This window comes from Pleurodeles waltl, chromosome 1_1 (genome assembly GCF_031143425.1).
Source record: "Pleurodeles waltl isolate 20211129_DDA chromosome 1_1, aPleWal1.hap1.20221129, whole genome shotgun sequence".
NCBI lineage: Eukaryota > Metazoa > Chordata > Amphibia > Caudata > Salamandridae > Pleurodeles > Pleurodeles waltl.
The window spans coordinates 371013574-371040394 of record NC_090436.1 but is presented as its reverse complement, the minus strand read 5'-3'; the positions used below and the strand labels follow the sequence as shown (position 1 = coordinate 371040394).

The following is a 26821-nucleotide window of genomic DNA, read 5'->3' as shown; positions in this document are numbered from 1 at the left end:
AAAAATTGGCCAGAGAAACTGCTCCGGATCCACGTTAGAAGTGCGGAAATGAAGTCAATGTGGCGGAAGGGGGATTATATGGACGCCTTTGATGTCACATCCCTATGGAGTCACAAGACACCCTCTTCCGATGCGTAGAGGTATTGCTAAAAAAAATATCCAAATCCAGTCTGGCACCTGGAAAGAATTCAAAGGTAAGGAATCTGCTGTTAAATGTCTATCAGATCACAGATGCAAACAGCCTTGTTTATTTCTAGGGACAAGGACAGTAGTATACCCTACTTTTTCCTACGGTTTATTATCACCAATGTATAGGTCATTAAGTAGAGTAAAATACGTAAGGACAGGTGGTCTGAAGTTTTTGGGAACCGTAGTGATAATACATTAAACATTAGAAAACCAAAGAGACCATGGAATATCATTTTCAAGTTTTCTTTCTTAAGTGCCCACACTATTCATTACTGTGCATGGTAGAGACATGCTAAATGTGTCATGTGCCATGCGTTAAGATAATCTGTACACGTGGAAAATCTAAAAGATAATATTAAAATTACTCTTTTCTACATATAAGAACAAAAATAATACTCTAGATACTATATATCTCTTTAAAATTTCTATCCCTTTATTTGTTCATTCTTACCCTGCGCATCTTAGTCACGTCCCTAGCTCCGCCCCAAAGCCATCCCTCATCCACAGCTCAATTTAGTGTACCTGCACTTTTTTCCAATTTGAAGCACTATGTATCACTAACAGACACTGAAGACCACAGAATTAGGCAGGCAAGATGTGTTTAAGCCTCAGCAATGGCAAATGGATGAAAACTGCCCTTAAAACTATTCTACTTGCTTCTTGCTGACTCGACGGTCCACTAACATTTTCTCTGCACTGTTCATAATGTAAGCAAGTAAAAACGTTATTTGAAAATACATTAAAACCTTTCAAATAATTTAAAACATACACTCCTCAATACCTGAGGTACTACTTATACAGATAATTTGACAAGCATACTTTCGTCTGTACAAGGGTAACATTTAGTTCATCTTCAACAAAATCTGATACATCCTAAAACCCTCTAAAGCTCAAAGCAATCGAACCACCACATCTCAATATTATGTATCAAAATGTAATGCAAAAAGGTGCGGAATTAAAGTGTCTAATGCTTGTTTCGCCATTTAAAATAGACAATACTATATGACTGAAAATCACTATGTTAAAACCAATTAAAAAAGAAATGTAATCAATCAATTCAGAATAAGATATAGAGCACCAATGTTTTTGTATAAGTGTCCCATGCGGGTAACCTCATCAGTTTTCCTCAAAGAGGGTTGGTAAATCAAGATACAGAGACAAGGTGCATGAATACAGACTGACACTTATACTACACTGGTCATTTCTTCCAAGGCTCTGTCAGTGTAATCCCATGGCTACACTGTCCATAAATTTTACAAAGCAGGCAACAGGTCTGCTGTCCTTGCCCTGGAAGTAGTAATTAATTGCTGCCGGGCTGACACAGATGTTCAAATCTCTAAATAATGATTTTAGCCAGTAGCGCCTTTCCCACTCAAAACTGGGACAGGTGTTCAATACATGGGTCAAAGTTTCCTTCGGGTAAGAGCAGAAGTGGTAACAGCTCTCAACTTCTGGGTACTTCCAACTTTGAGACATTTCGACTACATCGAAAACACCCACCCATAGTCATTAAAACCTTAGTTTGTGATTTTATAAGGGCAGTGACATACAAAGTTGGGGTATAAGTTACAGATGCATATTGATTATGAGCTTTTGATTGTAACATCAAACGGTCTTTATTCACTGTCAGGTTTTTACATCCTACCCATAAAGCAGCTTAAAGGCCCTATACAATATATATTCAGATGGTTCAATGAGCTCTCCAAAAACCTTCTGCACCACCACCTGCTAGGGAAATAAGCAGGTATTTGCATAAGTGAAATTCACAACTCCTGGCTTCGGCCTTCTTTAATTTAAACCATAGTTTCAATAAGGCGGCCCTCTGTTCCAATGTCCGTTCTATGAGGCCAAATTCTTGTCCAAACTGGGATTTTCTCATGGAATTTGGGAGCCTGAATATTTAGAAAAGAGTCTAGATTGATTCTTATTCAACCAGTCCCTGAATTCATCTGGGAATGTTTCAAGACCATAGCTCAATGAAGGCAGAAATGTTTTTTTTTATAACTTGCAATAATGGCAGGAGGGAGATGCCTACAATGTTGTTGGCAAATTTGCAAAGTCCTATCGCTACCCCTGTGGTTCATTATTTCAGGCTATCCATTTGAGTGCTAGGTACACCGTAAGATTCAAGTTCAATGCCAAGGTATTTATAAGAGTTAGTCATATTAATTACATGCTCTCCTAGTTTCCATGACCAATGATACCACTAGTGAATCTTTGAAAACATGACCATTTTTGTTTTCTGTTGATTTATTTCCAGTTCACTGTGTTCACAGTAGGTAAACAAGTTGTTGGGAGAAAATTGCAGCCTAGCTGCAGAAAAGCCCAGTAGTACTGTGTGGTCTGCATTCTGCATCATATACAGCGTTTTGCCATTGAGTCTCGGTAGGCAAGAATTTTGATTTTTCAAAGTTGTTTGAATGTGGGCAGTATATACATTGGAAAGAATTGGGGCCAAAACACCACCCTGTTTTAGCCCTTTATCAAAGTAGTTTTTTTTTTAAAAAGGGTGCCTTTGTTGCTGAGTTTAACTTAAATCCAGCTATAAGAATATAAAACGATGATTGGACTCCATCTTTTTTGCGGGAAGACCCAAGTGACTTTGCTTTTGCCTTAACATGGCCCTATTGATACTGTTGAATGCTTTTTTGTAGCAATGAAACATGCATGAAGGAACTGTTTATTACTTAAGGTCTTACGGACACAATTTAACAGAATCCTGTCTGGAACCATGGAATTAGGTTTGGCCACATGGCACATTCCTGTAGATCCTTCAAAATCAAAGAGAAAATAATTTAACATCCACTAGATTTCTGGGTAAAGTCCCACAATACCAGAATGTACTGGCAAATCCCTGTCTATCAACCAACAGCCTGCGTTGATCAACCACTGATCCTTCAAGACTAAATCATTGAGGTAAATTCCTGACTTTGCACTGTCTCTAAGCATATGTTGAGATCAGTACCGTATCACAAGCAATTTAGGAAACGTCTAAAAATGGAACTGTTTAGACGTGCTGACATGTAAACTTTCAAAAATCAGGAGTAATGATTGAAGGCTATTTGGCACAGATTCTCACCAAATTGTACACATACTTGCCCTTTGTGAGGATATTGGTGTACTATTTGATATGGCTGGGTAGCCTTATCGTGCAGTACACTTGCAAGAACCATTTTTGGTCCAGTCAGGTATGCTTACTTAACCTTAAGCTCAACCCTGTGTAGCTGTGGCTGCGAGCATTAAGGCTTAGCATAGGAACAATGAGTAAAGCATTTAATAAGAAAATCACACAACAGGAAAGACGCAAGACACCAATTTATAAAAACTGTGTTTGAATTTTTAGAGACCTTAATCATCAAATTCCACCAGACGGTTCTGGAGATACAGATTTTAGAAGCAATAAATAACTTTTAAATCAACCACAAACAGGCATTGGCCAACACAAAGTTTGGAAACTTTTGAAAGGTTTTACACAGTTAGTTTGACAACTACAGTCTGAGTTGAGCAACCAAGTCCGACAGGAAAGTGGTCTAGGGGGCAAGCGAGGAAACTTTGGACAGTAACCGGACCACCAGAGCTTTTTTAAAACAAGATCTTAAGTTTACAGCATGACCGCCATAGATAATGGAGTGGGCCTGATACTGAGGGATGCAGGCTCAATGATGCTCAAGGATGGTCCTGATGCTGTGCAGTCCACGAGGGTGAAATCCAGCTGAGTCCTCGGTCCACAGGTGACTGGAGACGACTGTCCATGGATCTTGTGGTCCCATAAAGTCCTCTTTGCAGGGTTTCCAGGGCTGTTGATGCAGACCTTGCACTTTTGCAATACAGTAGTCATGGTGCAAATCGTTGTTGGATGCTGGTGTCTGCCTGGGGTGACAAATCCATTCACAACTAACACTCACAAGTCCAGTAGACACCAGTGCACCTTTTGGCTATCTCTGAACTGTCCTTTGGGGTGCCTGACATTTGGTAGCAGCAACATTTCTGTGGTGGCACATCAGAGATGAGTCTTGGGCACTTTCAGCTTTATGTCCCCAGTGCAGTGGGGGGGTGGAGGGCAGCTAACCAACCCCTGGGGTCTCTGCTTGAGACAGGGGCTGGGAATCAACTTCTCCCTAAACCAGACATGCAGAACACGTCCAAACATCGCTAGATCAAAGTGCAGCAGGTGCAGTCACTCCAGTGTCGCAGCCTCTCTTTGTGCGCTTCCAATTGGTGCAAAGTGCTCTTTTTTTCATCCTCCTTCCAAGTCCAGCGAGTACTAAGGGTCAATTTATTCCCAGAAAGTGCCCTGATGGGCTACTGGGTCCCCTCCTATCTAGTGACGAAGTTCCTGTGATGTGTAGAATCTAGCTATCCGAGAATGCCACATTCTTGCCCTCTTCAAGATGGCACAACCCTTTTACAGTTGTGAGGAGCAAAGTAGCCCAGCCTAGAGGTGTGGCTACCTGAGGACAACACGCCAATGGTAAAACCGTATTGGTGGCTAGCTTCCCCTTTCTGGCCCTATCTCCAAGCTGTCTACAGGAACAACAGGCATTCTGATAGGGGTGTTTGGCTGGGCAGCCCATCAAAGGCTGCTTCCCCTTTGAAGCCTGTCTCTGGGGTAACTCCTTGAGTGGCCATTGTGGCAGAGGAGGTGACACCTCGCTGTTGCGGAACTGCTTTTTGTTCCTGGGCCTTGGAGTCTGTGGTCACACTTGCTTCGTTCTCTCTTTACTGCCCCCCCCGAAGGATATGTTCAGTCACTTGTGAACTTTTCTTTGTTTGGTCTTTTTTATTTTTAGCCAATTAGTTAACGAGCCTTCGTGGTTGTAACTACTGGATCTTGATACACATATGTCTTTGGAATTTTACATATGGTTTTCTTCCCGTGGATACGTCTCATGGAATTTTTGCAGGTGGTCAGAAACCTGCCTGAGTGTGAATGCCTTTGTGAGGCGGCTGGACAAGCAGAGCACAGAGGGACAACTTCCTAAAAGTTGCTCACTATTGATTGTGTCAATTTTAACATAGGCATCAGTTTGCCCTTAATGCCACAATTCATTTGCTACCTCACATGACCCAGTTTGGTAGTCCCAGTCAAAAGTGAGCCAGGTGGAGTCGCCACAAGGTAACCTTATTTTAGCAAATGAGGCTACAAGCAAAATGACAATTTGGAAGTGTGGCTGGTAAGACATATTGTAAAACGTATGTCTTACTTAGCAAAATATTGATCCCTGATATAGGACGCGATAGGCCTTCTTTAGGGGAGACCTACAACTAATGTTAAGGGATAAGGTAATTTTGCAGTAGGTTTAAATGGCAATGTAGAGCTAACAATGCAAACTCTGCCCTTTCAGGCTGCATTGGCGGGCTGGGAGTCATTTTGTAAGTTGTCACATGAAGGGTGGCACACACATGGCTGCAGCCTTGAGTGGACAGTCTGTCTCACATGCCCGGGGCACCTTATACTAGGGACTTATAAGTGAGCCAATTTTTGCGAATTGGATGTAACAAATTCAACGTGCAATTTGTTTAGGGTTAAAACACAGGCACTGAGGTCTGGTTAGCAGGCCTTAATGCACTCTCAGAGTAAAAAAACCAGCAGCATTAGTCCAAACATGTGGGGTGAACATGCAAAAAGAAACATTTCCTTACACCCTTCCATAAATCTGTATTTCGGTCACAACATCAGCACTCTGAAGCAACTAAAAGGCAATACGTAGGAATGTAGAACTTTACAAAACCGGACAATAAATCTATCAAGCCTGAGGCATTAAAATGTCCAAAAATACTGGGCCACTGAGCTGTGAGTTCAGTCTGATCCTTTCCACTTTCATTTAAATACACATACACGTTTGGCCACTCCTGCAGCAGCAAGGGCAGAAAAGGCATGTTTGCGCCCCCCCCCACCCCCGGCGGAAGATTTAAAAATGCTCCAGTCGGGTGGGAGCAGACTTCTGTTTACCTGCCAGTGCTCCTGATGGCTGGGAAACACATATTACTTCAGTCTGGCATAAGCAAACAAAAACAGCTACTCCTACCGGACGGGAGCAATGACGACTTCCACAACATGCAGGGAACTGGCTGGGGCTGTGGGGGCCCCGGGGTTCCCCCTGCATTCCCTAACATGCTGCTTGGTGTGTGCCCCCGGGTGGGCATCAGGGGATTCACTGATAATTAAAACAGGACCTGGGAGATGGGTCCCCGGGGGCCACAATAGGCTCAGGGAGGGGTGTCACATGGGCTCCTCCCCTTTCCTATGTTAATTGGCCCCAGGGATTGGGTTCCACAAACACACAAAGGTAATTCCAAACCTACACAGAAGAACTACTCGCCGGACGGCTCTATGCACAGGACTCAGCAGCAGGCCTACTGGAATGCTGCACCACATGTACCACTAAGGAAGTCACATGATGTTTTTTAAAGGTTGATATTTCCCCAAAGCACAACTGCACATTAAGCACCGTGAAAGGTAGACCTATGTACAAATGCAGACTTTTCTCTTTATTTTTGTAACCCTGTGCAACAAAAAAAACCCACATTCTGTCCCGTCGAGAAGCCCTCTCGACTCCTTTCCAGGGTGAGAAGGGATTGGAAACAAGTTTGTGAATGTTTTAAGCAGCATCTGTAGGGCTCGGATTACTTACTGGTGTGAGCGCTGAAATTACTACTAATAATTATTTCAGGTATTTCTCTATTTGATTCTGCATAGAAAATGAATTAACATAGAAATTAAGGTGCAACTTGAAAATGTGCCCACTTGAATGGCCGTCATCTGATACGAAAATGTTTACTAGAAATATATTAATGTTTAATCAGAGTTTATATGAAAGTGAAAATGCAGTAATGTGTCATACTTACAGTTAAACATTATGTATTTGCTTATATTAACTGTAGGCCTCAAGTTAGAGAGGTCTACACCTTAATGAATGCACTGTCAAATATTGAAAAATGCAATGTTAGAATAAAATGACCTCATGCTTGCTAAATAATAAAGGTGTATTGTATTAAATGAAGGTTAACCGGATCTTGTAGTAACAAAATGTTATTCTCATGAGGAAATGTGTGTAAACCTGAATGTTCTCAAACTGTTACAAATGTTAACTCAAAACATATGGTGAAGCAACACTCCCAGGAACTACCAATGGATGCACTGACTGAAGGATATAAAAATAATCCTTAATGTATCGAACATGCGCATAAAAGAAGAAGAACCAATCATCAACCTGTGAAAAACTGTATATCTTAGATTTGGAAAATAATTTTTCTTGGACTAATGGCTATCGCACTATTCTCTTGCCTAATGACAACGTGGGACAACTTTAACTTATCTGCACTGCTTTCAGAGTTCTGGGTCATTCTGACACCAGGCAGTCATTCCTTTGACAATCAGGAAGAAAAAGCAGTGAGGCACACATATGTAAATAGCTATAAGCCCAATTCAGTCCATTTATGAATATATCCAGCCATCCATTAAAGATTATTTGAGGAACTTACAACAATCAAAAACAATCACAAACATCTGATTAGCTGATTCCGTTTTAGAAAATTTACCAATTTAATTTGCAATATTTGTAACTCTCCACACTTGGCATTACCACCATCATATATACAAAAAAAACTAGTTCCTAAAAGCAATGTTTCCAACCACTAATTTGTAGATTTCAGTCCAAATGTTGTAGATCATGATCTAATAGATCATAAAATGGATCATCGGCTTGATTAGTCAGGAAATTGAGGCCAATCATCCTCACGTTCAACAATTTAGTCCCATTTTCCAGAAAGACGTATGGAATCAATAGATGTAAATTTTGGTCCAATACGTTGGGGACTGAATCCTCAGCACACTTAATTGAAAACTGTAGCCAACTGAGATAGTCATTTGCTGTCTTTATATATTCCTTTGACAATCGCCAGCCAGTCTTTAACATTCTGGTATTTTGCATTCATGGTTTACTTTTCTTATGCTCCATGCACAATGCTGGTGCTTAATTTTGCGCCCAACATGCTGATGCTAATCTGGAGTTAGTGAGGTTTTCCTCTACTCCCCTGCTTAACAATCTGATGTCATTCAATTGTTGAATTCAAATGTATGTTATTTCCATTGCGCAATGACTCTTGCTATTGGTTTGTACTTTGGCTATAGAAAGCTTAGTTATCAATGCACTAATTAAATTGAGATTCTTTAGACTATTCGGTCAACCAGTATTTTTCTTACACATTTATCATGTGGTTTTGAGACTAAATTATGTGATATTAGCATTGTTAATCTAGGGAAATAAAACTTTTAATTGAAACTAAAGGTGTGGTTATTCGTGACCAAATGGGTCATGGTGTGTGAATTTTACTGACTAATGAATTTCCATTGTTGTTTTATGAGGTTAATGTAATATATATACTTAGGGCGTGATCATTTTAACGCGATCAAGAGGTCCATCGACCCCATCAGCGCGTCTCCTTTTTAAATTGGCTGGGTGAAAAATAAAAGGCTTGACGTGCTGCAGCACTGGTAACCATCATTACTCCGATTCTTCCTACCAATCCCATTCTGAACTGTGTGTGGAGTGAGTGTGCCCATTCACTCCCCTGTCACACATTGTAAAAGCTGTTTCTTCCCTTTTTATTAAAGGGAAAGGTCAGAGAGTATATAGCCCCTCCTCACCCTTATGAACATCCTGTCTACCACCAAGCACCGAACCACAGGATTATGAAAGAACAGGGAGGGATGTATGGAATGGGACAATTGGAGTAATGGAGATTACTGGTAAGTAATCGAAGCATTACTTCCTCATCTTCCCTTCCTCTTCCCACTGTGAACTATGTGGAGGAATGCCAAAGCAAGGACCTATTTCAGCAGCCTCACCACTTCCCCCAAGCATCTACAAAGAACACTGCAAAGAACTGTACAATACAATCTTAATTCAGCATAGAAATACACAAAAACATAACCCTCCTACCCATCCAGAAAAAGCCCCCAGGACAGAGCAGGTAGATTCAAGGGAACAAAGGGGCAAGAACACAACACCACCTAAGAAGAAGAGCTAGCGGCCATCAAGATTCCAGAACTAAGAGACTACTCCGAACCCTGCACCATATGCAGTCTATAATGGGAAACGAAAGTGGATGGACAGGACCAAGTGGCAGCCCAGCAGTTGACTGTGGGGGGGGAGGGGGGGTCACCAGACCAGTCCACCCAAGACACAGCCATACCCTTAGGAGAATGGGCCTTAATCCCACCTGAGACCTCTCTGCCAAGAGCCTGATAAGCAGAAAAAAATAATCATCTTCACCCAACAAGACAAAGTAGAGGAAGCTTTGTCGCCCTTCTTGACAGGGCCAAAATTGAAAAAAGAGTGACAAAACTCTGAAGAACTTGCAAGATAAATATTCAGAGCACACACCACATCCAACAGAGATAAAGAAGGATCAGGGTCCAAAGCATCCTGCAGCAGGGATAACAATCTCCTGTTCACAGTGAAGAGAGGAATTTACCTTTGGCAGGAACTTAGGATCAAGAGAAAGAATGAACCTGTTATCAAAGATAAACAGGTAAGGGTGGCGAAAAAACTAGGTGATTTAGTTCCCACGAACGCCTGGCCGTAGTAATAGCCACCAAAAAAAAGAAAATAAAAGATTTCAAGGTAAGCAACTTAAGGGACACTGATTCCAAAGCCTCAGAAATAGAGCACTTCAAAAGAGAAAGGACCAGAGGGAGATCCCAAGGAGGAAAAGGATTGTGGAGCTTAGGGCTCAGAAGCTAAAAACCCTGGAACAGCCTAGAGGCCATGTATTCAACAGAAGACAGATTATCTCAGGGGGCAAGAAAAGTTTAATGGAGTACCACTGAAGTTTAATGGTAGCAAGTGAGAGACCCTTATCAAATCCCTCCTGAAGAAATTGAAAGATTTCTGGGGTGGGTGCAGGCACAGGAGACAAGGACCTTTCCTTGCACCACCTATCAAAGGGACCCAATGATGTGCATATGCCCAGTTCGCCTACAAGACTGAAGAGAATGGGACACCTGTAGAGAAAGACCATTATTCATGAGATCCTCCCTCTCAATCTCCAGAGAAAGGAGCCGCTCTGGCTCCAGGGCCAGAAGCCTGAGAAGAGGGAACCAAGACCTCCTAAAAAACAAAGGAAGGACTACCACCAACTCTACCTATTCCCTGACTCAGAAAATGCTGAATCAGGGAAATCAACATGAAAGTGTAAAGAAGATCCAAAGGCCAAGGACTAGTCAGGGCATCAATCCCCAAGGCACCCTGAGAGAGAAACCTGGTGAAAAAGAGAGAAAAGCTTGGTGCTCAGAGAAGTAGCAGAAAGATCCACCACCAAACTCCCCAACAACCTCAAATCTGTTTGAACACCTGAGGGGCCAGACCAAACTTTTGGGAGGACGGGAGTTCCTGACTCAACTGATCCGCCTGACAATTCAAAAGCCCTTGAATGTGGATTACCTTCAATCCGAGAAGGCTGACCTCTGCCCAGGACAACAACGGGGTGAGCAAGGACATTGAGGGAAGAGGACCCAGTGCCAAACTAGCAATTGAGGTAAGACATGGCCACCCGGTTGTCTACATGGACTATCTCTAAATGACCTCACAGTGTGTCCGAGAAGAACAGCAGGGCATTCCAAACCACCCTCAGTTCTTTCCAGTTGGATGACCTTGCACTCTCTGCCAAGGTCAAAAGGCCCTGAGCTGTAAGATCCCCCAGCAGAGCTCCCAACCCAAGCTACTGACATTGGTAGTCAGAATCACAGGTTCCAGATAGCAAAGTGGGCAGCCTCCCTCCAGGATGGAGTATCTAACCACTATAGTCTTCCCCAGCTGTGGTCCACTGGAGCAGAATAAGATGCACAACTGGACACAGTTGAAGACTGGCCCAGGGCATGACCTCCAACATTGCAGCTTAAAAAGACAAAATGAGAGACAAGAAATAGTAACAGAAACAACCACAGAGGCAAAAAGTGTGTAGGCAAGGAAGGATCAACTTCAGAAAAATCTCTGCTCGCCATCTGTCCCTGAAGTTGCAACCAAATGCTCACGGAGGCCCTCCAGACTCAAAAGGCTCTGAATGGATTGTCTCAGTCTGACACCTGGATTCAGGAATGATCACTGCCCCCTTGGTCCTTTTGGGAAAAAAAAACAATATACTCTAGCCTCTGTGAAGGGACCATGTGAGATTTTGAGGGGTGATCTGGAAACCAAATTCCTTCAATGTGGAGTCAGGGCTGGCAGTGTCTGCCAGTGCTTTCGGCAGAGAGGGGGCCTAAATAAGAAGATTGTCAAGATACGGATCGACATTTGTACCTAGAGATAGAAGAAGGCTCATCACTGGGACCAAGACTTTGATGAAAATCCAGGGGGAGGACTTCAGTCTTAATGGGAGCACCCTGAATTGCCAGTGCCGGAAAACATCAGAAACTGCTGAGAGGCAGGAGCCACTGGAACATGGAAATATGCATCCTGAAGATCGATCTTGGACAGGTAATCTCCCAGAGATTGAAGTGTGGTGACAGAAGATAGCTGTTCAGGAAATGCAGGTCTATGATAATTTGATAATCCCTGTGACCCTCTTAACCAAGAAAAGATGGGACTAACAACTGGAACCTCTCTCCTGAGATGGAACTTTGATGATGGCCTGCTTCAGTACAAGAAAGGCAATACTTTGTGCCAAAGCCAATTTCTTTTTTTTAAGGATCCCGAGGCCTGATGGTCAGAAAGAAGTGAGGTTCCGGGAACTCCAGAGAAAATTCCAGACAGGCATCTTGAGGTACAATCTGAAGAACCCAACTGTTAGTAACCCAAGCCTTCTAAACTCCAATGAACTGGCCCAGGTAACCCCCTACCGGACAGAAAGTGGGGTCAGACTAGACAGAAGGCTCTTTAGGGCTGTGAACCCTTCTATTGCAACCTGGAGCGATTGTGCTGAAAATCAGTCCTTAGTCTCCTGAACTGATCAGGATGACTCTTACTGTCGTCCCAGGAATTCTGTTTGTTACGGAAAGGCTGGGCATGCTTCTGAATTTTTAAAGACTTCCTGAGGACATCTTCCAATTCATCACCAAAATGTTTACTTCCCTCAAAGGACATATAGTTCACTTACAACCTCTTAAATGAAGATGACGCCTTGTAACAACCAAACTGTCTGTAGCAATAGCAGAAGCACGAAGAGAATCAAAGGCTATGCCATAAAAAATTTAAAAAACAGCCTGTACTTCCTTAAGTCACAAAAAGTCAGAAAAATCCTCTCCCTCCTGCGTAGCGGCAGAATGAGATTGTAAATACCTGATTAAGGACAGACGCATAAACCCCAAAAATCTCAGACCGCAAGGAAAGACTGAGGCCAGTGTGAGACCTATTCAAAGCAGCCACCACCTTCTTATCCACTGGGTCACTCAAGGTCACATCCTCGGATAACAAAGAAGGTTTCCCAGTGAGATTGGCGATCAAAAGTTCCACAGTGAGGACCTGAGAAACTTCAGTCTCTCCTTGAGATAAAGGATAGAGCTGCCCCATGAAAAGATGCGCTGAAACTCAATCAGGTCCCTTTTTAGAATATATTTCCTCAAGAAGAAGCACCAGCGGGAAACCATGAATCCTCTTCATCATAATCCGGAAAGGGCCAGGAGGAAACTGAAGAAGGAGAAGAAACCAAGCAGAACCTGAGGAAAAGGAAGAAGACCATGGCAACGTCTTTCCTGAATGCTTATTATAAGCCTCAAACAGCTTCCAAACCTTATCATGGAATTGTGCCCCAGAAACAAGAGGGAAATTATGTCTAATACCACTGTCACAAACCTCCTGGGTATACATTCCAAAGCTAAACAGGCAGAGAATATGCTACAAAAGAGAAAGAGAGCATATAAAGTAAAAAGGATCCAAGGAACAACCACCCTAATGGCTGTGAAAGGAGGCAAAGGACACTCGGGCAGCATCTAGCCACCATGATTAAGTTTAAAAAGAGAGGCAGTACCCCTGAAGAAGGCAGTTACTGAAGAAAGAAAAGTTCCCAGAATTTCACCCCACGCTCCAGGGTGTCTATCAAAAAAAAAAAATGGTGATGCTTCCGCATGCCATCTGAATGGAGCAGGATTGAGCCCATGGCTCTCCAGATACGCTCCACATGGACACACCATAGCAGCGCCCCTGCAGCCAACCCTGAACACTTTGTGGTCCAGATCAATGTGGCGCCCTCCAGGGCGATAAATCATTCATTTGTGAAACAGCACTTCAGCCAGAAGAACATGGCAATTGAGGCAGAATGCGGCGTCCCCACAGTCGCAATGAAACACGAGGTGCCCAGCAGCTGTAGAAAAGGCACATGGCCCATCAAATGTTAAATATCGTGGCACCCTCCAACCCCAATAAAATATGCAGCGCCCCCACAGCCAGCATCAAATCACTTTGTGCTCGCAGCCGCCATGTAAGACCATGGGGCGCTAGTGCAGCCTCGCAAAAACCTGCCAGTATAAAAGGAAATAAAATAAAAAAACAAACCTAATAAATTCCAAGGATGCCCCAGCAGCCCTTCACAGCCCTACAGTAAGGGGTGGGCACAAAAAAGACAATCATTTGCAATGCACTGGGTCTTGCATTTGCTCGACTTACAACTATTAGCGTTGTAAAGTCCTAACTGGACTTTTATTGCCACATAAAATGAAAATGAAAAGTAATACAGTTTCACATAAGCAACCCGATATAAAGTGCCATGCCATGAGCATGAAGGAGCACACAAAATGAAACAGAAGTTTGCTCGCAGTCAAACGTATTGGCAAATGTGCAGCGAGATCGTGCTGCGAAGGAAATAAAAAGAAAAAGTAGTCCAGAAACCATGGTGAAAACATGGAGCCTCGTATGTTTTCAGTAGTTGGCCGGTGCGCCCGAGGAGAACAAAAAAACGAAAAAGGCATGATATTTGCATGCCCTTCACAAATAAAATCAAGCGATTTTTAAAAGGCAGGCCACGAACCAACGAAACTCATGGGCATGCAGTGGGCATGGTTAAAAGCCCACAGAGAGATTGCAGCACAATAGAGCGCTTGTGCACTCGACCCTAAAAAAGGATGTTCAGCAGGGATAGGGGGTAGGGGGAGCGACATACTCAAATCAAATCAAATCATTAACATTTATAAAGCGCGCTACTCACCCGTGCGGGTCTCAAGGCGCTAGGGGGGAAAGGGGGGGTTATCGCTGCTCGAACAGCCAAGTCTTTAGGAGTATCCGGAAAGCGGAGTGGTCCTGGGTGGTCCTGAGGCTGGTGGGGAGGGAGTTCCAGGTCTTGGCCGCCAGGAAGGAGAAAGATCTCCCACCCGCCGTGGAGCGGCGGGTGCGAGGGACGGCAGCAAGTGCGAGGCCAGCGGAGCGGAGGGGGCGGGTGGGGACGTAGAAGCTGAGGCGTCTGTTGAGGTATTCCGGTCCCTTGTTGTGGAGGGCTTTGTGTGCGTGGGTGAGAAGACGGAAGGTGATCCTTTTGCTGACTGGGAGCCAATGCAGGTGTCTCAGGTGTGCGGAGATGTGGCTGTTGCGGGGTACGTCGAGGATGAGGCGGGCCGAGGCGTTTTGGATGCGTTGCAGGCGGTTTTGGAGTTTGGCGGTGGTCCCGGCGTAGAGGGTGTTGCCGTAGTCCAGGCGACTCGTGACAAGGGCGTGGGTCACGGTTTTTCTGGTGTCGGCGGGGATCCAGCGGAAGATCTTGCGGAGCATGCGGAGAGTGAGGAAGCAGGCGTTGACTTGCTTGGTCATGGTGAGAAGAGGGTCCAAGATGAAGCCGAGGTTGCGGGCGTGGTCTGCGGGGGTCGGTGCGGTGCCGAGGGCCGTGGGCCACCAGGAGTCGTCCCAGGCGGACGGGGTGTTGCCGAGGATGAGGACTTCCGTTTTTTCAGAGTTCAGCTTTAGGCGGCTGAGCCTCATCCAATCTGCGACGTCCTTCATACCCTCTTGTAGGTTGGTCTTGGCGCTGGCGGGGTCCTTGGTGAGGGAGAGTACAAGTTGGGTGTCGTCGGCGTAGGAGGTGATGATGATGATGTCGTGCTTGCGTACGATGTCGGCGAGGGGGCTCATGTAGACATTGAAGAGTGTCGGGCTGAGCGATGAGCCTTGAGGTACGCCGCAGATGATCTTGGTGGGTTCTGAGCGAAACGGAGGGAGGTAAACTCTTTGGGAGCGGTTAGCGAGGAAGGAGGCGATCCAGTCCAGGGCCTGGCCTTGGATCCCGGTGGAGCTTAGGCGGGTGATTAGGGTGCGGTGACAGACGGTGTCAAAGGCAGCCGAGAGGTCGAGGAGAATGAGGGCGACTGTTTCACCGTTGTCCATCAGGGTTCTGATGTCGTCTGTGACTGAGATGAGGGCGGTTTCCGTGCTGTGGTTGGTTCGGAATCCGGTTTGTGAAGGGTCGAGCAGGTTGTTGTCTTCCAGGAAGGTGGTCAGCTGTTTGTTGACGGTCTTTTCTATTACCTTGGCTGGGAAAGGTAGAAGAGAGATGGGGCGGAAGTTTTTCAGGTCGCTTGGGTCAGCCGTAGGTTTCTTTAGTAGGGCGTTGACTTCAGCGTGCTTCCAGCATTCGGGGAAGGTAGCAGAAGAAAAAGAAGAGTTGATGACGGTCTGGAGGTGCGGGGCGATGATGTCGTCGGCTTTGTTAAAGATGAAGTGCGGGCAGGGGTCCGAAGGGGCGCCGGAGTGGATAGAGTTCATGATGGATTTGGTTTCTTCCGTGTTGATGTGGGTCCAGTTGTTGAGGGTGATGTCCGGGGAAGCGGGTTCAGTGGTGTATGGTTGGGTCTGGTGTCCGAAGCTGTCGTGGAGGTCGCTGATCTTGCGATGGAAGAAAGTGGCGAGGGATTCGCACAAATCCTGTGAGGGCGTGACGGCGTTGGCGCTGGCGCTGGGGTTGGAGAACTCTTTGACGATGCTGAAGAGTTCTCTGCTGTTGTGGCTGTTTTTGTCTAGTCTGTCGGTGAAAAAGTTCCTTTTGGCAGTGCGGATCAGGTGGTGGTGTTCGCGTGTAGCGTTCTTGAGGGCGGTCATGTTGTCAGCGTTGACCTTGAACTTTCATGGAAAGGGAAGGAACAGCTTTTACAGTGTTTGACAGGGGCTGAATGGGCACACTCACTCAACAACTCCACATAGTTCGGAATGGGACGAGGAAGGGAAAATGAGGAGGTAATGTACAATTATACAGCAGTAAAACTAGTTACACCTGATTGGCTTTCTTTTCTGGATGGTTGTCATCTCACTCCCTAAACGCTAGTTTACAGGCAAACAAGGCTTGGTGTACCTTGACCGAGTTATTTGAAAAACGGAGGCCCGTGGACAGAGCACTTGAAACGAGGAGTTTGAAGGGGCATTGCTTGAGAAAGTGCTGCTTTTCACAGATTTATAGAGTACTTTTTACAATTTGAAAGAGACAAATTCGCACCGAAAGTGACAGATCAAAAAGCATGTATCAAGTAAAGTAAGATTCATGCTGATAAAAGCCCTTTCACAGTTATATTTTTACAATTACACCTCAGTCCAAAAATTGAGTGATAGGTGTACAGGATTATTTAACAAAACATTAATGGCGTTTTGGTTTCATTTGCAGATGCGTTACTGGTCCAACAACAGGCCAAAAGCGCCTACACAAAAGCTACAAAATGCAGCGCATCTCCGACTTAAATGTCTCGAACAATAAGCCTCATAAAGAACGATATTTCTGTAAGCGGGGCCCCCTGCCAAAGCCAGGCTGAGATTGCAGTGAAATGAGCAGCACACACACCATTTAAACTGTCTAGCTCATTTAAACATTTATTGTAAACACATGGCATTTGGACTGTCTGTTGGCAGGACCACAATTTAATTGGCTCGTGCTGACAAAAGGACAATGGAGGCCAACTTATTCCTCAGAGTGCCTGCTTTCTTCAAGGGGCTGGAAAGGAGAGAGTGAACGTGGCAGTCGCTGCACATGGTGCGCGCTGAAAGCAGGAGACAATCATGCCCGTCGACGGCCACGCGCCTGATGAGCAGCGCGAGCCTTTCAGAATACTCAAGAGCGAATGCAAATGCTTCTTTCAAAACGAGCAACTCGTCGAGCTTAAAGTTCAAGCATTCGCGTGCAGGCATTTTCCAATCACTGTTAGTAAACAAAAGGCATTCCACGGGGCGCCGTTATCACACCTAAGCATATGCCCTTACCTAGAAGGCAGCCTAAATCTAGAGGTAATACCACAGTGAAGCAGGGCAAGGCCTCCGCTTGTGAGAGACGGTATTATCCCTGTATTTAAGGCTTTTTATACACACATGGCTATTAAATACTGGCAATTATGTTACGTAGCTACTAAATTTACGTGGGCAGAATTAGCATCTGCATTTTGCTGCTATTGATCTTTCATGGATTTTTCAGTGAGGGTTGTTCAAATTCTCAGACGAGGGTGAAACACACAGCCAGTCAATTACTAAACATTTAACCAATTAATAACGCCCTCTTAGAGGCACACCACAAACACAAAAAGCAACCATCACGTGGTAATTAAGAGACATATTTATCGTCCACCTCCAAGAGAGACAATATTTCCGATGAAAAGGCTACCACTGTGTCTCAGACTGGATAATATATGTAGGCTAATGCCATCGACCCTGGTTAAAAAAATGTAGTTTTTGACCTCCACTTAGTAGGTGGCATAATAAGCAGGCCAAAGCCACGATATGCTACTTATAAAAAAATATATGCCCCGCACTATCAATGCTGGCAAGCCACAGCTTGAAGGAGGCACTAACGCTGCATAAAACGAACAATTACCATGAGGTAACTGTCAGAAGGGCATACAGCTGCAAATACAAATATGGTTATTTAAGGATCTAGAACACTGAGTTTATTGCCATCGCCCAAAATTATGTCTTTGTAATTTGTGTATCACACACTATGGATACCATTAAATTGTGATAGGTACTGATTTGAGCGTTACAGTCCAAGTGAAGTTGTGTCTGAAAAAACACAATTCTACAAACTTATTTAAATATTTTGTTCAGCTTTCGAGATGTGACAGATTAAATATTTCACATCATTTTCAGTCACAATGAAATTGCTAATTAAATCTCATGAACGGGGACACATCTGATTAGCTTATGCTAATGAATTGTGATGACACATTGACGCTCCTGGCAGGGTAGAGGCTGTACCAGACAAAGAAGGGGCCTAGTCCCTTTGACTGCAAATATGGAAATTGCCCCAGTGGTGACAGGAGAATTTACCATAGAAGACGCTGTAGATTACTTGTCTCTGAAGAAGTATATGAAGTAAGGTACATTTTCAGTCACACCATGAGGAATGTCTTTACCTTTGTGAGGCAAGCATTTGGTTTCTGCGAAGGTTCGTTTTTTACATTTACTAGATGCCTCCTGCACCAAGTAAGTCTCTCATCATATGCAATTTTACAAAGATGTCTAGGTTGAAATTGAATATCTGCAAAATAAATTACAACGGACTTTACTTAAATGAGTGTGCAGCCTTAGGGATGTCTGGATTTTCCCTAGGGTTCTGCATAACCACTTTTCTAATTTTCAAGAGTGGAATTAAAAGGAGTAAGAAACCTACATACCTCTGGAGGGATTATGCGGCGAATGCCCAGACCTGCCCATCTGAATTCTATAACTGGAAAATAATTGGATGACATCTGTAACGAATCAACCTCCTGAAAATTAACCTCCACTCATCTTATGTCCTACACTCACTGTGAGAAAGTACTTTATATGTTGAGGAGTTTGCTCCTCAAAGCTGGCTTACATAAGATTTCGAATCGACTTGGGTTTTGAAATTCTGAATAAGCTAGAACGACCTGTAAGGAATATAATGTGATCTGACGTTGGAGCGAAACTGCTATATTTAACCACACCTCAGAACTGAGATGGTCACTGTAGACCTAACCCATAGAGATTATAAAAATGGCAAAGGGAAAAGTGGCAGCAGACCATTTTTCCTACTCAAACCAGTGAACCATACTTTGAAACTGACCATGGTTCAATATCCAAGCCAGCAAACCAAACCTGAATAGCATCTACAGGAAGGGAATTTGTCTAGCGCAGAGATAACAACTTAGAGTGGTTCACTTTGGACTCATGGCAGTTGTATCAGACCTCATATTAGTAGCAGCATTATTCTTCACTTTCTCCAATGGCAATTACTTGAAAGTCAACTACAGGTGTGCGTCGGTCCACCATTTTTCTATAAACTTAAATTTCCATAGATTTGGAAGTAACGTTTTGTGCTATTATTTTTCTATGGAGATAATTTTGATTTAATGTTAAATGTTTTCCACTCATTTATATTGGTGACATATTTAATTGTTTTTTTTCTGTTAGAGTTTAATCAAACACCACACATTTATGTTTTATTGTGGTGTTTGTCATTCTCTATTTTTCACTAATTATTAAGGCAATCATTTCTAGTGAGTATTCAGCTGAATAATTTTTTGCCTGTAACCCTTAAACCCCTTGTTGATTGTTCATTTTTCTTATTAAACGTGTACCTTACATTGGTAGTGGAAACTGAAGTTCTTTTTTTCCTCACCATACATGCTGTAAAGGTTGGCTTGTTTTGCATTGCCTTAACACTGAGCAAACTAGCCCTTATTTTGTTCAAACTGTTGCTCAGAAGCTCACAGGCAGAGCTCCAAGTATCGGGAGATGGCGGGATGGTGAATGCCAAGCCCTCGTAGTCCGGATTCTGCCTCATGGCTTTTCATCGGGCACCAGACAATCCCTGTTCCTATATCTTTCTCTTGCAGGTTCTTTTTCATTTCTGTGTTCTTCCTTTGTTGCTGTTTCTCCATGTTTGTCTTCCTCTTTCTTTCACCCTTTTGTATTTTTCTCTGTCTTGCTCTAGAAAAAGTGTGATAGGGAAAAAAGAGCTGATACCCACAAATGAGTGCAGTTAGTCCCCAGCTACAATCATCAGCTCAAATTCAGCACTGTAGTTACCAAATGTGAGCAAAGGTTACCACAACCTTAAAACTGACTTAACTGGACTGCGGTTCATTGCTGACGGGTGATGTTCTCACATGGATGATATGAAGTGGATGTAGATAGCTGTTTGTACTGCTAACGCAGCTGTTTCTGGTGTTCTAGCCCCGTCCCCTAATGCACCCCACAACAACAATCCACCATGATCCAGAGAAGTTCCCTGAACTAATACCGCTAAAACATTTCAACCTCAGTACTTACCGGATAACGTGGAGCTGCTAATGCTTCCTGGAGTGGTGGGGTCAGCTTCCTCTTGTGTTGATTCTTCAGATGCAAATGCAAGCACTCCTTGCTCTGGGGGCTCTTTGGCAGCTACTGCCTTTTCCTGTTCCACTTCAGCTGATATTGCAAATTTTGGAAGCACCCCTGAACTGTGCTGCTGCTTCATGCTCTCCTTATCGGAGGGAGTTGAAAGAGAAAGCTGCTGCCTGCACACAAAACATACACACTCATTTTACAAAAGATTGACTTGACGACATAGCATGAAAAATGTGAAGCAATCCAAAATAGTGATCCGGAAACTTTGCACCAGACTAATATATTGAAAGTGAAGTTAGTGTTTCCACAACGAATTGTTTTTCCTTACATTTCAGAGTACTCCGAACTCCAGCTTAGGGCCTCCACTGGCTGCAGAGTGATGTTCTTTTCCTTGTCTCCACCTTCATCTCTTTCTTCTCCCTGATGGCGAATGATTCGATCCATGCTGGTGAACACCTGATAGCAAGAAGAACAGAAATATAGAGCTGACACTGAAGCTAGCTATTTACAGTGCAGAATCACACAAATGTGGGACTGGGGTTCATAAACAATATGGAACGGAAGTGCAAGCGTAGACAGTTCAAATAGCTTGTGCAAGCATGATCATGTCCAGTGTGTAGTGGCAACCAACACGTTTAACGTGCAAGTTCATTAAAATGTATGAGCATAAGATGTGCTGGTACAAAAGGGAGGTCACACAATGAGTCACGTTAAAGTGGACCACTACCACATGCTATGGGATTGTCCTTTCATAAATACTAACTGATCCAATCCTAACACACACAAAAATGAAGCTCCAGATATCCTAGTCACGGTATCACCTGAAATATGTTTATTGTCAGTGGTCCCAAAAATGGGGGGGATAGGTATAAAATAGATTTAACAGATCTAGCACTAGTCCTAGTCTAAGACCTCTAAATCATCTCGGGCCTACTTGACTACACTGTGGGTGTCTGATGTAGACTGGTGGGTAATGAGGTAAATAGAAATGAATCACACCATAGCTACAAGGATGGCCAAGCACTCTATAGACTGGGTGCAGGGGGACTAGGGGTGGGGCAACCCTAGGGCATTCACTAAAAATAATCTGGTTTAAGACCCCCATGAGTGAAACCCCCATCCCTTCAAAAATATTCTGGAAAAACAAGTGGAAGAAAAGATGGGGTTGGGGGAGGAGCACGGCCCCCTTGGGGAGCGTGGGGATGGGGGTTATCGACAGCAGAAGAAGCAGGGCGGGGAGAGAGAAGAAGGAAGAGATATACAGAAGTTGGTTTGCAACTGAGTATAGATTTATGTTTACACCATTCATATCACAGCAGAGAGGATGTTGGAAACGTGTGAACCAATGCGACATACTCGCAAATGCAAGAGTTTACTGTAACTGGAATCTTAGAAGAAGTTGCGTGCATTGTAAGCTATAAAAAATTCAATGATATATGTTTTTTAAAGTCTTCTGACCCACAGTAACAGTGAGCAGGACCAGATTACGTTACACCCAGGTGTTTACAACAAGTCAGGGAAGATGAAACATTCTTCTGTTAGCGATCAGAGCTTTTCAAACGTACATAAAGGAATAGGATTGCTACTATACTTTCAGATTTTTTTCGTTAGTTGAGATATATTATTACTTTTCAATTTTAAATTGAGGGCATAGTAACCAGTAGCCGGCACAATCAAAAATACCTTATTTTTTGTCTGTGCGAACTGAAAAGCATAGGCACAACCTTACTCCCCTGAGGACACTTCATGATACAAAAATGGGAAATGGACAAGTTTTATTTAAATCAAAATCTGAGTGACCGTTAATTGAAAAGTAGAGAATCGCTATCCTATTTCGATAAAAAAAAGCCAAAACGCAACATAAGCATTACAAAACGGTTGTTGGCACTGGCAGACCCATGTGCCAAATTGTTAAAAGAAAAGACAAAGGAGTCTAACTGTCACAAACAATGTAGAAGTAGAGAATTACCCAACACAAAATCTAATAAATGAATCTAAATATGAAGGGGCCCGCGGAGAGGGAGACGCAGTCTAGTCTCTCCGCGGGTGTATTCGGGACAGGGGAAGTGGCGCGGAAGGCGCCTCATTGGTGGAAGGTAAGTAGGGGTGGGGTTTTAGGTAAGGGTTTATAAGGGGGGTGGAGGGTGGGGTCGGCCTCTTTCTCCGCGCCGACAGTCAGAGAGGGAGGTTTTTTGGTAGCTGTGACAGTTTTAGCGAGGGTCAGGAGGTAAGGAGTTAGGGATCCACAGGGTAGGGCAAGGAGGGAAAGAGGACATTTGGAGGAGGTCCCCGGCTTATAGAGCCACCGGGGAACACGGTGCACGAACAGAAGGGGAGGCCGGCCTCTTGGGCAATTTTCTTTGCGCGCCTGGCCGAGTCGGCGCCGGGCACAAATTTAACGCGCGGAGACCGCGTGTTACAGAGGTAACGGCGCGGCCAGGCCAAGTGCGGCCAGGCAACACGCGGTGGGCCACAAAACGCGCACTAACGCGGGAAGGCCGCGTGGGTATAAATCAAAGCGCGGAGACCGCGCGTTACAAATACCAGCACAGCCAGGCCCAAGTGCGGCATAGGCGGGCACCACACCTCCGCGGGGGGCCCCCAAAACACTGCGGTAACGCGAAAAAGGCCGGGAAGGCCCCTTGGGCACCCCAAATAGGGGTATATATAAAAAATAAAAAAAAAGGGGGAGAAAAGAGGCAAAGATAGATAGCAGCCTCAGTTAGCACTGAGGTCAGGTTTTGAGCTCCCCCCCCCCCCCCCCCAAAAAAAAAAAAAGGGCTATACACATATATAGATACAGGCAAGCAAAATAAGACTATATAAGAACAGCGCCCGATAGCCATCAGGCCCGCAACATGGCAATAAGCCATGACGCAGAAGCAGTGTGGGCCGCTCTCCGCGTGCTGGGAGAAGCAGACAGGGCGGATTTATTAAGACCAGGAGTACTAGATCAGGCCTGGGTGGGCATGGCGCGCCCCACTAGGGCGGCCTCGGGGCGTGTCACGGCGGAAATAGCGGCATGCGAGTCGCAGGACTCCGACGGGGAGGGGGACCCGTGGCCCCGGGGCAAGGCGCAATGGAGCAGCAGGGCGGGCACGGGGCACAGAGCCCGCTGATGTTCGATGGAGAGACACAAGGCACCCAGGGCACGGGAGCAGACCGTGTGGAGGCGGGGGGGGACCCCGCAGGCGCAGGGGGCCAGGTGACGGGGAGTGGGGGGCCCACGGGGCAAGGCGGAGAGGCAGAGCAGCCCCTACCGGGGCCCAGCGGGGACTTTGCTCCGCTAGATTTGTCATACCACAAGTGGGAGGCCCCCAGTCCAAGGTTTTTTGGGGCGCCGGCAAAGAAAAGAGGCAAGTTCGCGGGAAAAACCGGGGGGGGGGGGGGCGGGGAGGGCAAAGACATCGCCCCACCAAGCTGGGGGGGGGGGGGGGGGGGAGTTAGGACCGCTCAGGAACCAGGGCCGGCAAAGGGGCAGACCCCACGCACACAAGGGAATTGGGACCAGGCAGAGGCCTGGGACTTGGAGGCCAGGATCCGGGAACAACGCAGGGTTGTCCTAGAGACGGAGGCTAGGTGGGCACAGATGTGTAAAGACAAGGAGGAGGCGAGCGCCCGCAGCGAACCAACCCAGAGAATCAGAGAGGCCAGAGGGCACGTAGGGACGCAGCAGGCAGGGCCAGGTAGCGGATCTTGGATATGGGTCCCACAGGCAAGGGGAGAACAGAGACAAGAGGCTGGTACGGCCGAAGGGCTAGTAGGCGCGGGGATGCCCGGTGACGCAGACGGTCACGGGGGCAAAAAGACAGCAATGCCAACGGCAGAGGTTGGCAGGAGACGGACTACGCCGACTGGGCACAATACGGCTCAAACACATTGGTACGAAGCGCTGGAGGGGTCTGCGGTGGCCCTTCTCCACACCGGGGGACCATGGACACCGTTTTCATGACACGCGTCATGCGGGTGCGGAAGCGAGCGAGAACACATCAACCAATGTAGGAGATTTCGGCCAACACAAGGGCCAGTGGGAAGGTGGGGATGAATTGGAGCTGGACTGCGAGGAGGAAGAGGAGGAATGGGAAGATGGTGAAATACGAGATTGGGAGGTGAGCGCCATGAAAAAAGGTGGTGGGCGAGGGCGCAAGAGCGGCGCAACCTCTTCTTCGCTCTCTGTGTTACAGGTGGCAGCTCCAATGGAAGGGACTACAGGTGGTCGGCAAGTCATGCCGAGTGGCAGAAGCCTGAGGAGAGTGCCAAGGAGTTTGGGAGACAGCACCGGAGGTAAGAAATGGTGGTCAGTGTGGGGCGAAGGGGGTGAGACAATAAAGGAGGCTAACACAAGTAGGTCCATTGGGGTTGGAGACGGGTCAGTTTTAGATATAGCGGGCGATAACGCCATACAAAAGACGGCAGAGAATAAGGACAAGGAGGGCACCGCCACACTAGACACAGCCGCGACGGGGAAGGCGGATGCGGGGGAAAAGACAGTAGAGGATAAGGAGGGGGGAGGTCACAAGAAGAGGCTACCGTATATGGGCTTAGCTATGCCACTAGGTTCACACGTAGCAGAGAAAACAAAAAACAGAATATGGAAACACGAACATGTAGATGTTTTCAAACTCTTGCATAGGGACATACAGGCTAAGGAAGGTTCCAAGGAGGAGGAGTGGGAACTAGCGCGTAGGCCCCGGGTACCTATTACAATGGATAACTGGACATCGGCCTTCTTGATATTCGCCAGTATATACTGCGAGAAATACCCGGACAGGGCCATTGCACTCTTTAAGTACATGGATATAATTAGAAAGGCACAAATGCATTTTGGGGGTTTCGCGTGGCTCAGTTATGATGAAGAATTCAGGGCCCGGGTGAGTGTTTACCCGGAGAAACCGTGGGGTGACGTAGACCCCGAACTGTGGATGATATGGATGGCATTGGCGCTGACAGCGGCGTCCACTCACACTGCGAGTGGCCTGCCAGTGACTTACAAGCCCTTTCAAGCTCACCCCGCCCATGGAGGGGCGGGCAATACCACAAAGACAACAGGGACAACTGCGGGGGCTTGTTGGAACTTTAACAAGGGTTTCTGTTCCAGAGCACAATGCAGATTCAAGCATGACTGCTCCAAGTGCGGGGCCGTCATCCAGTCACCCAATGTTTCTCCCTGTCCAGCCCAGCTGAGCAGTGGAGGGCTGCGAGAGGGAGAGGAGCGCATGGCGCTCCTGCGCCAAAAGGGTCCTACACCAGTTAGGCTGGAATTCCTGCTGCCATGGTTACACATATACCCAGACACAGAGAAGGCGCGTTTATTGGAATGGGGCTTTAGAGAGGGTTTTAGAATAGGTTATCAAGGCCCTCGGCAAAGGAGATGGTCTGACAATTTGCGGTCAGCCAAGGAACATCCACAGATAGTGCACGACAAACTAGCAAAGGAGGTAGGCCTAGGTAGAATAGCAGGCCCATTTGCCAGGTGGCCAAGCGATGCCCTGATGATATCCCCTTTGGGAGTGGTGCCCAAAAAAGCGCAAGGAGAATTTCGGTTGATTCACCACTTGTCCTGGCCCGAGGGTACATCAGTCAATGATTTTATCGCCCAAGAAGACTCCAAAGTAATTTACGCGTCAGTAGATGATGCAATAAAGTTAGTCCTAAGGTGCGGTAGGATGGCGGAGATGGCAAAATGCGATATTCAATCAGCTTTCAGACTGCTCTCCATTCACCCAGCGGATTTTGACCTCTTGGGCATGCAGCTAGACGGTAATATCTATGTGGACAGGGTGCTGCCCATGGGTTGCTCGATATCATGTGCGCTGTTTGAGACTTTCAGCACCTTTTTGCAGTGGGTTTTTGTGAGAACAAGCGGGCACAGGTGGGTGACTTGGACGATTTCTTCTTCGTAGGAACAGCGGCATCTGGGGCGTGTGGGCGGGCTCTGGACACTTTTCAGAAGCTGGCGCAACAGGCGGGGGTGCCTTTGGCCCCGGAAAAAACAGAAGGCCCCATGCCAATTTGAACCTTTTTGGGCATTGAACTAGATGCAGGAGAGTTAAGGGCTAGATTGCCAGCGGCCAAAGTGGGAGAGATACTAGAATTCTTAGCGGTGGTGCGCACCCTGCGCAAGATGGATCTGCGGACGGCTCAAAAGCTCTTAGGTTACCTTAACTTCGCGTGCAGGGTAGTTAGGGGAGGTCGGACTTTTTGTAGGCGCTTGGGACTTTCTATGTCAGGTGCCGTGCTTCCGCACCATAGGATACGTGTGTCCTTGACATTACGAGAAGATATTAGAATATGGGAGATTTTCTTGAGAAACTTCAATGGCGTACCGATGTCTTTCGGTGAGTCGGACACAGTATGGCAGGTCCAAATTTTCTCAGACGCGGCAG

General features: G+C 45.8%; 1 protein-coding gene across 5 annotated transcripts in view; it reads right to left on the bottom strand.

Moving 5' to 3' along the window:
* Positions 1 to 26821, bottom strand: part of MAST4 (microtubule associated serine/threonine kinase family member 4) — a 1720607-nt gene that overhangs the window by 70087 nt on the left and 1623699 nt on the right. For all 5 annotated transcript variants that reach the window (XM_069222961.1, XM_069222970.1, XM_069222979.1 and 2 more), the window contains 2 exons: positions 20764 to 20891; positions 20379 to 20605 (listed from right to left, as the gene is read on the bottom strand). In XM_069222961.1, the coding sequence (XP_069079062.1) occupies positions 20379 to 20605; positions 20764 to 20891 (355 nt within the window). The remainder of the gene's footprint in view (positions 1 to 20378; positions 20606 to 20763; positions 20892 to 26821) is intronic.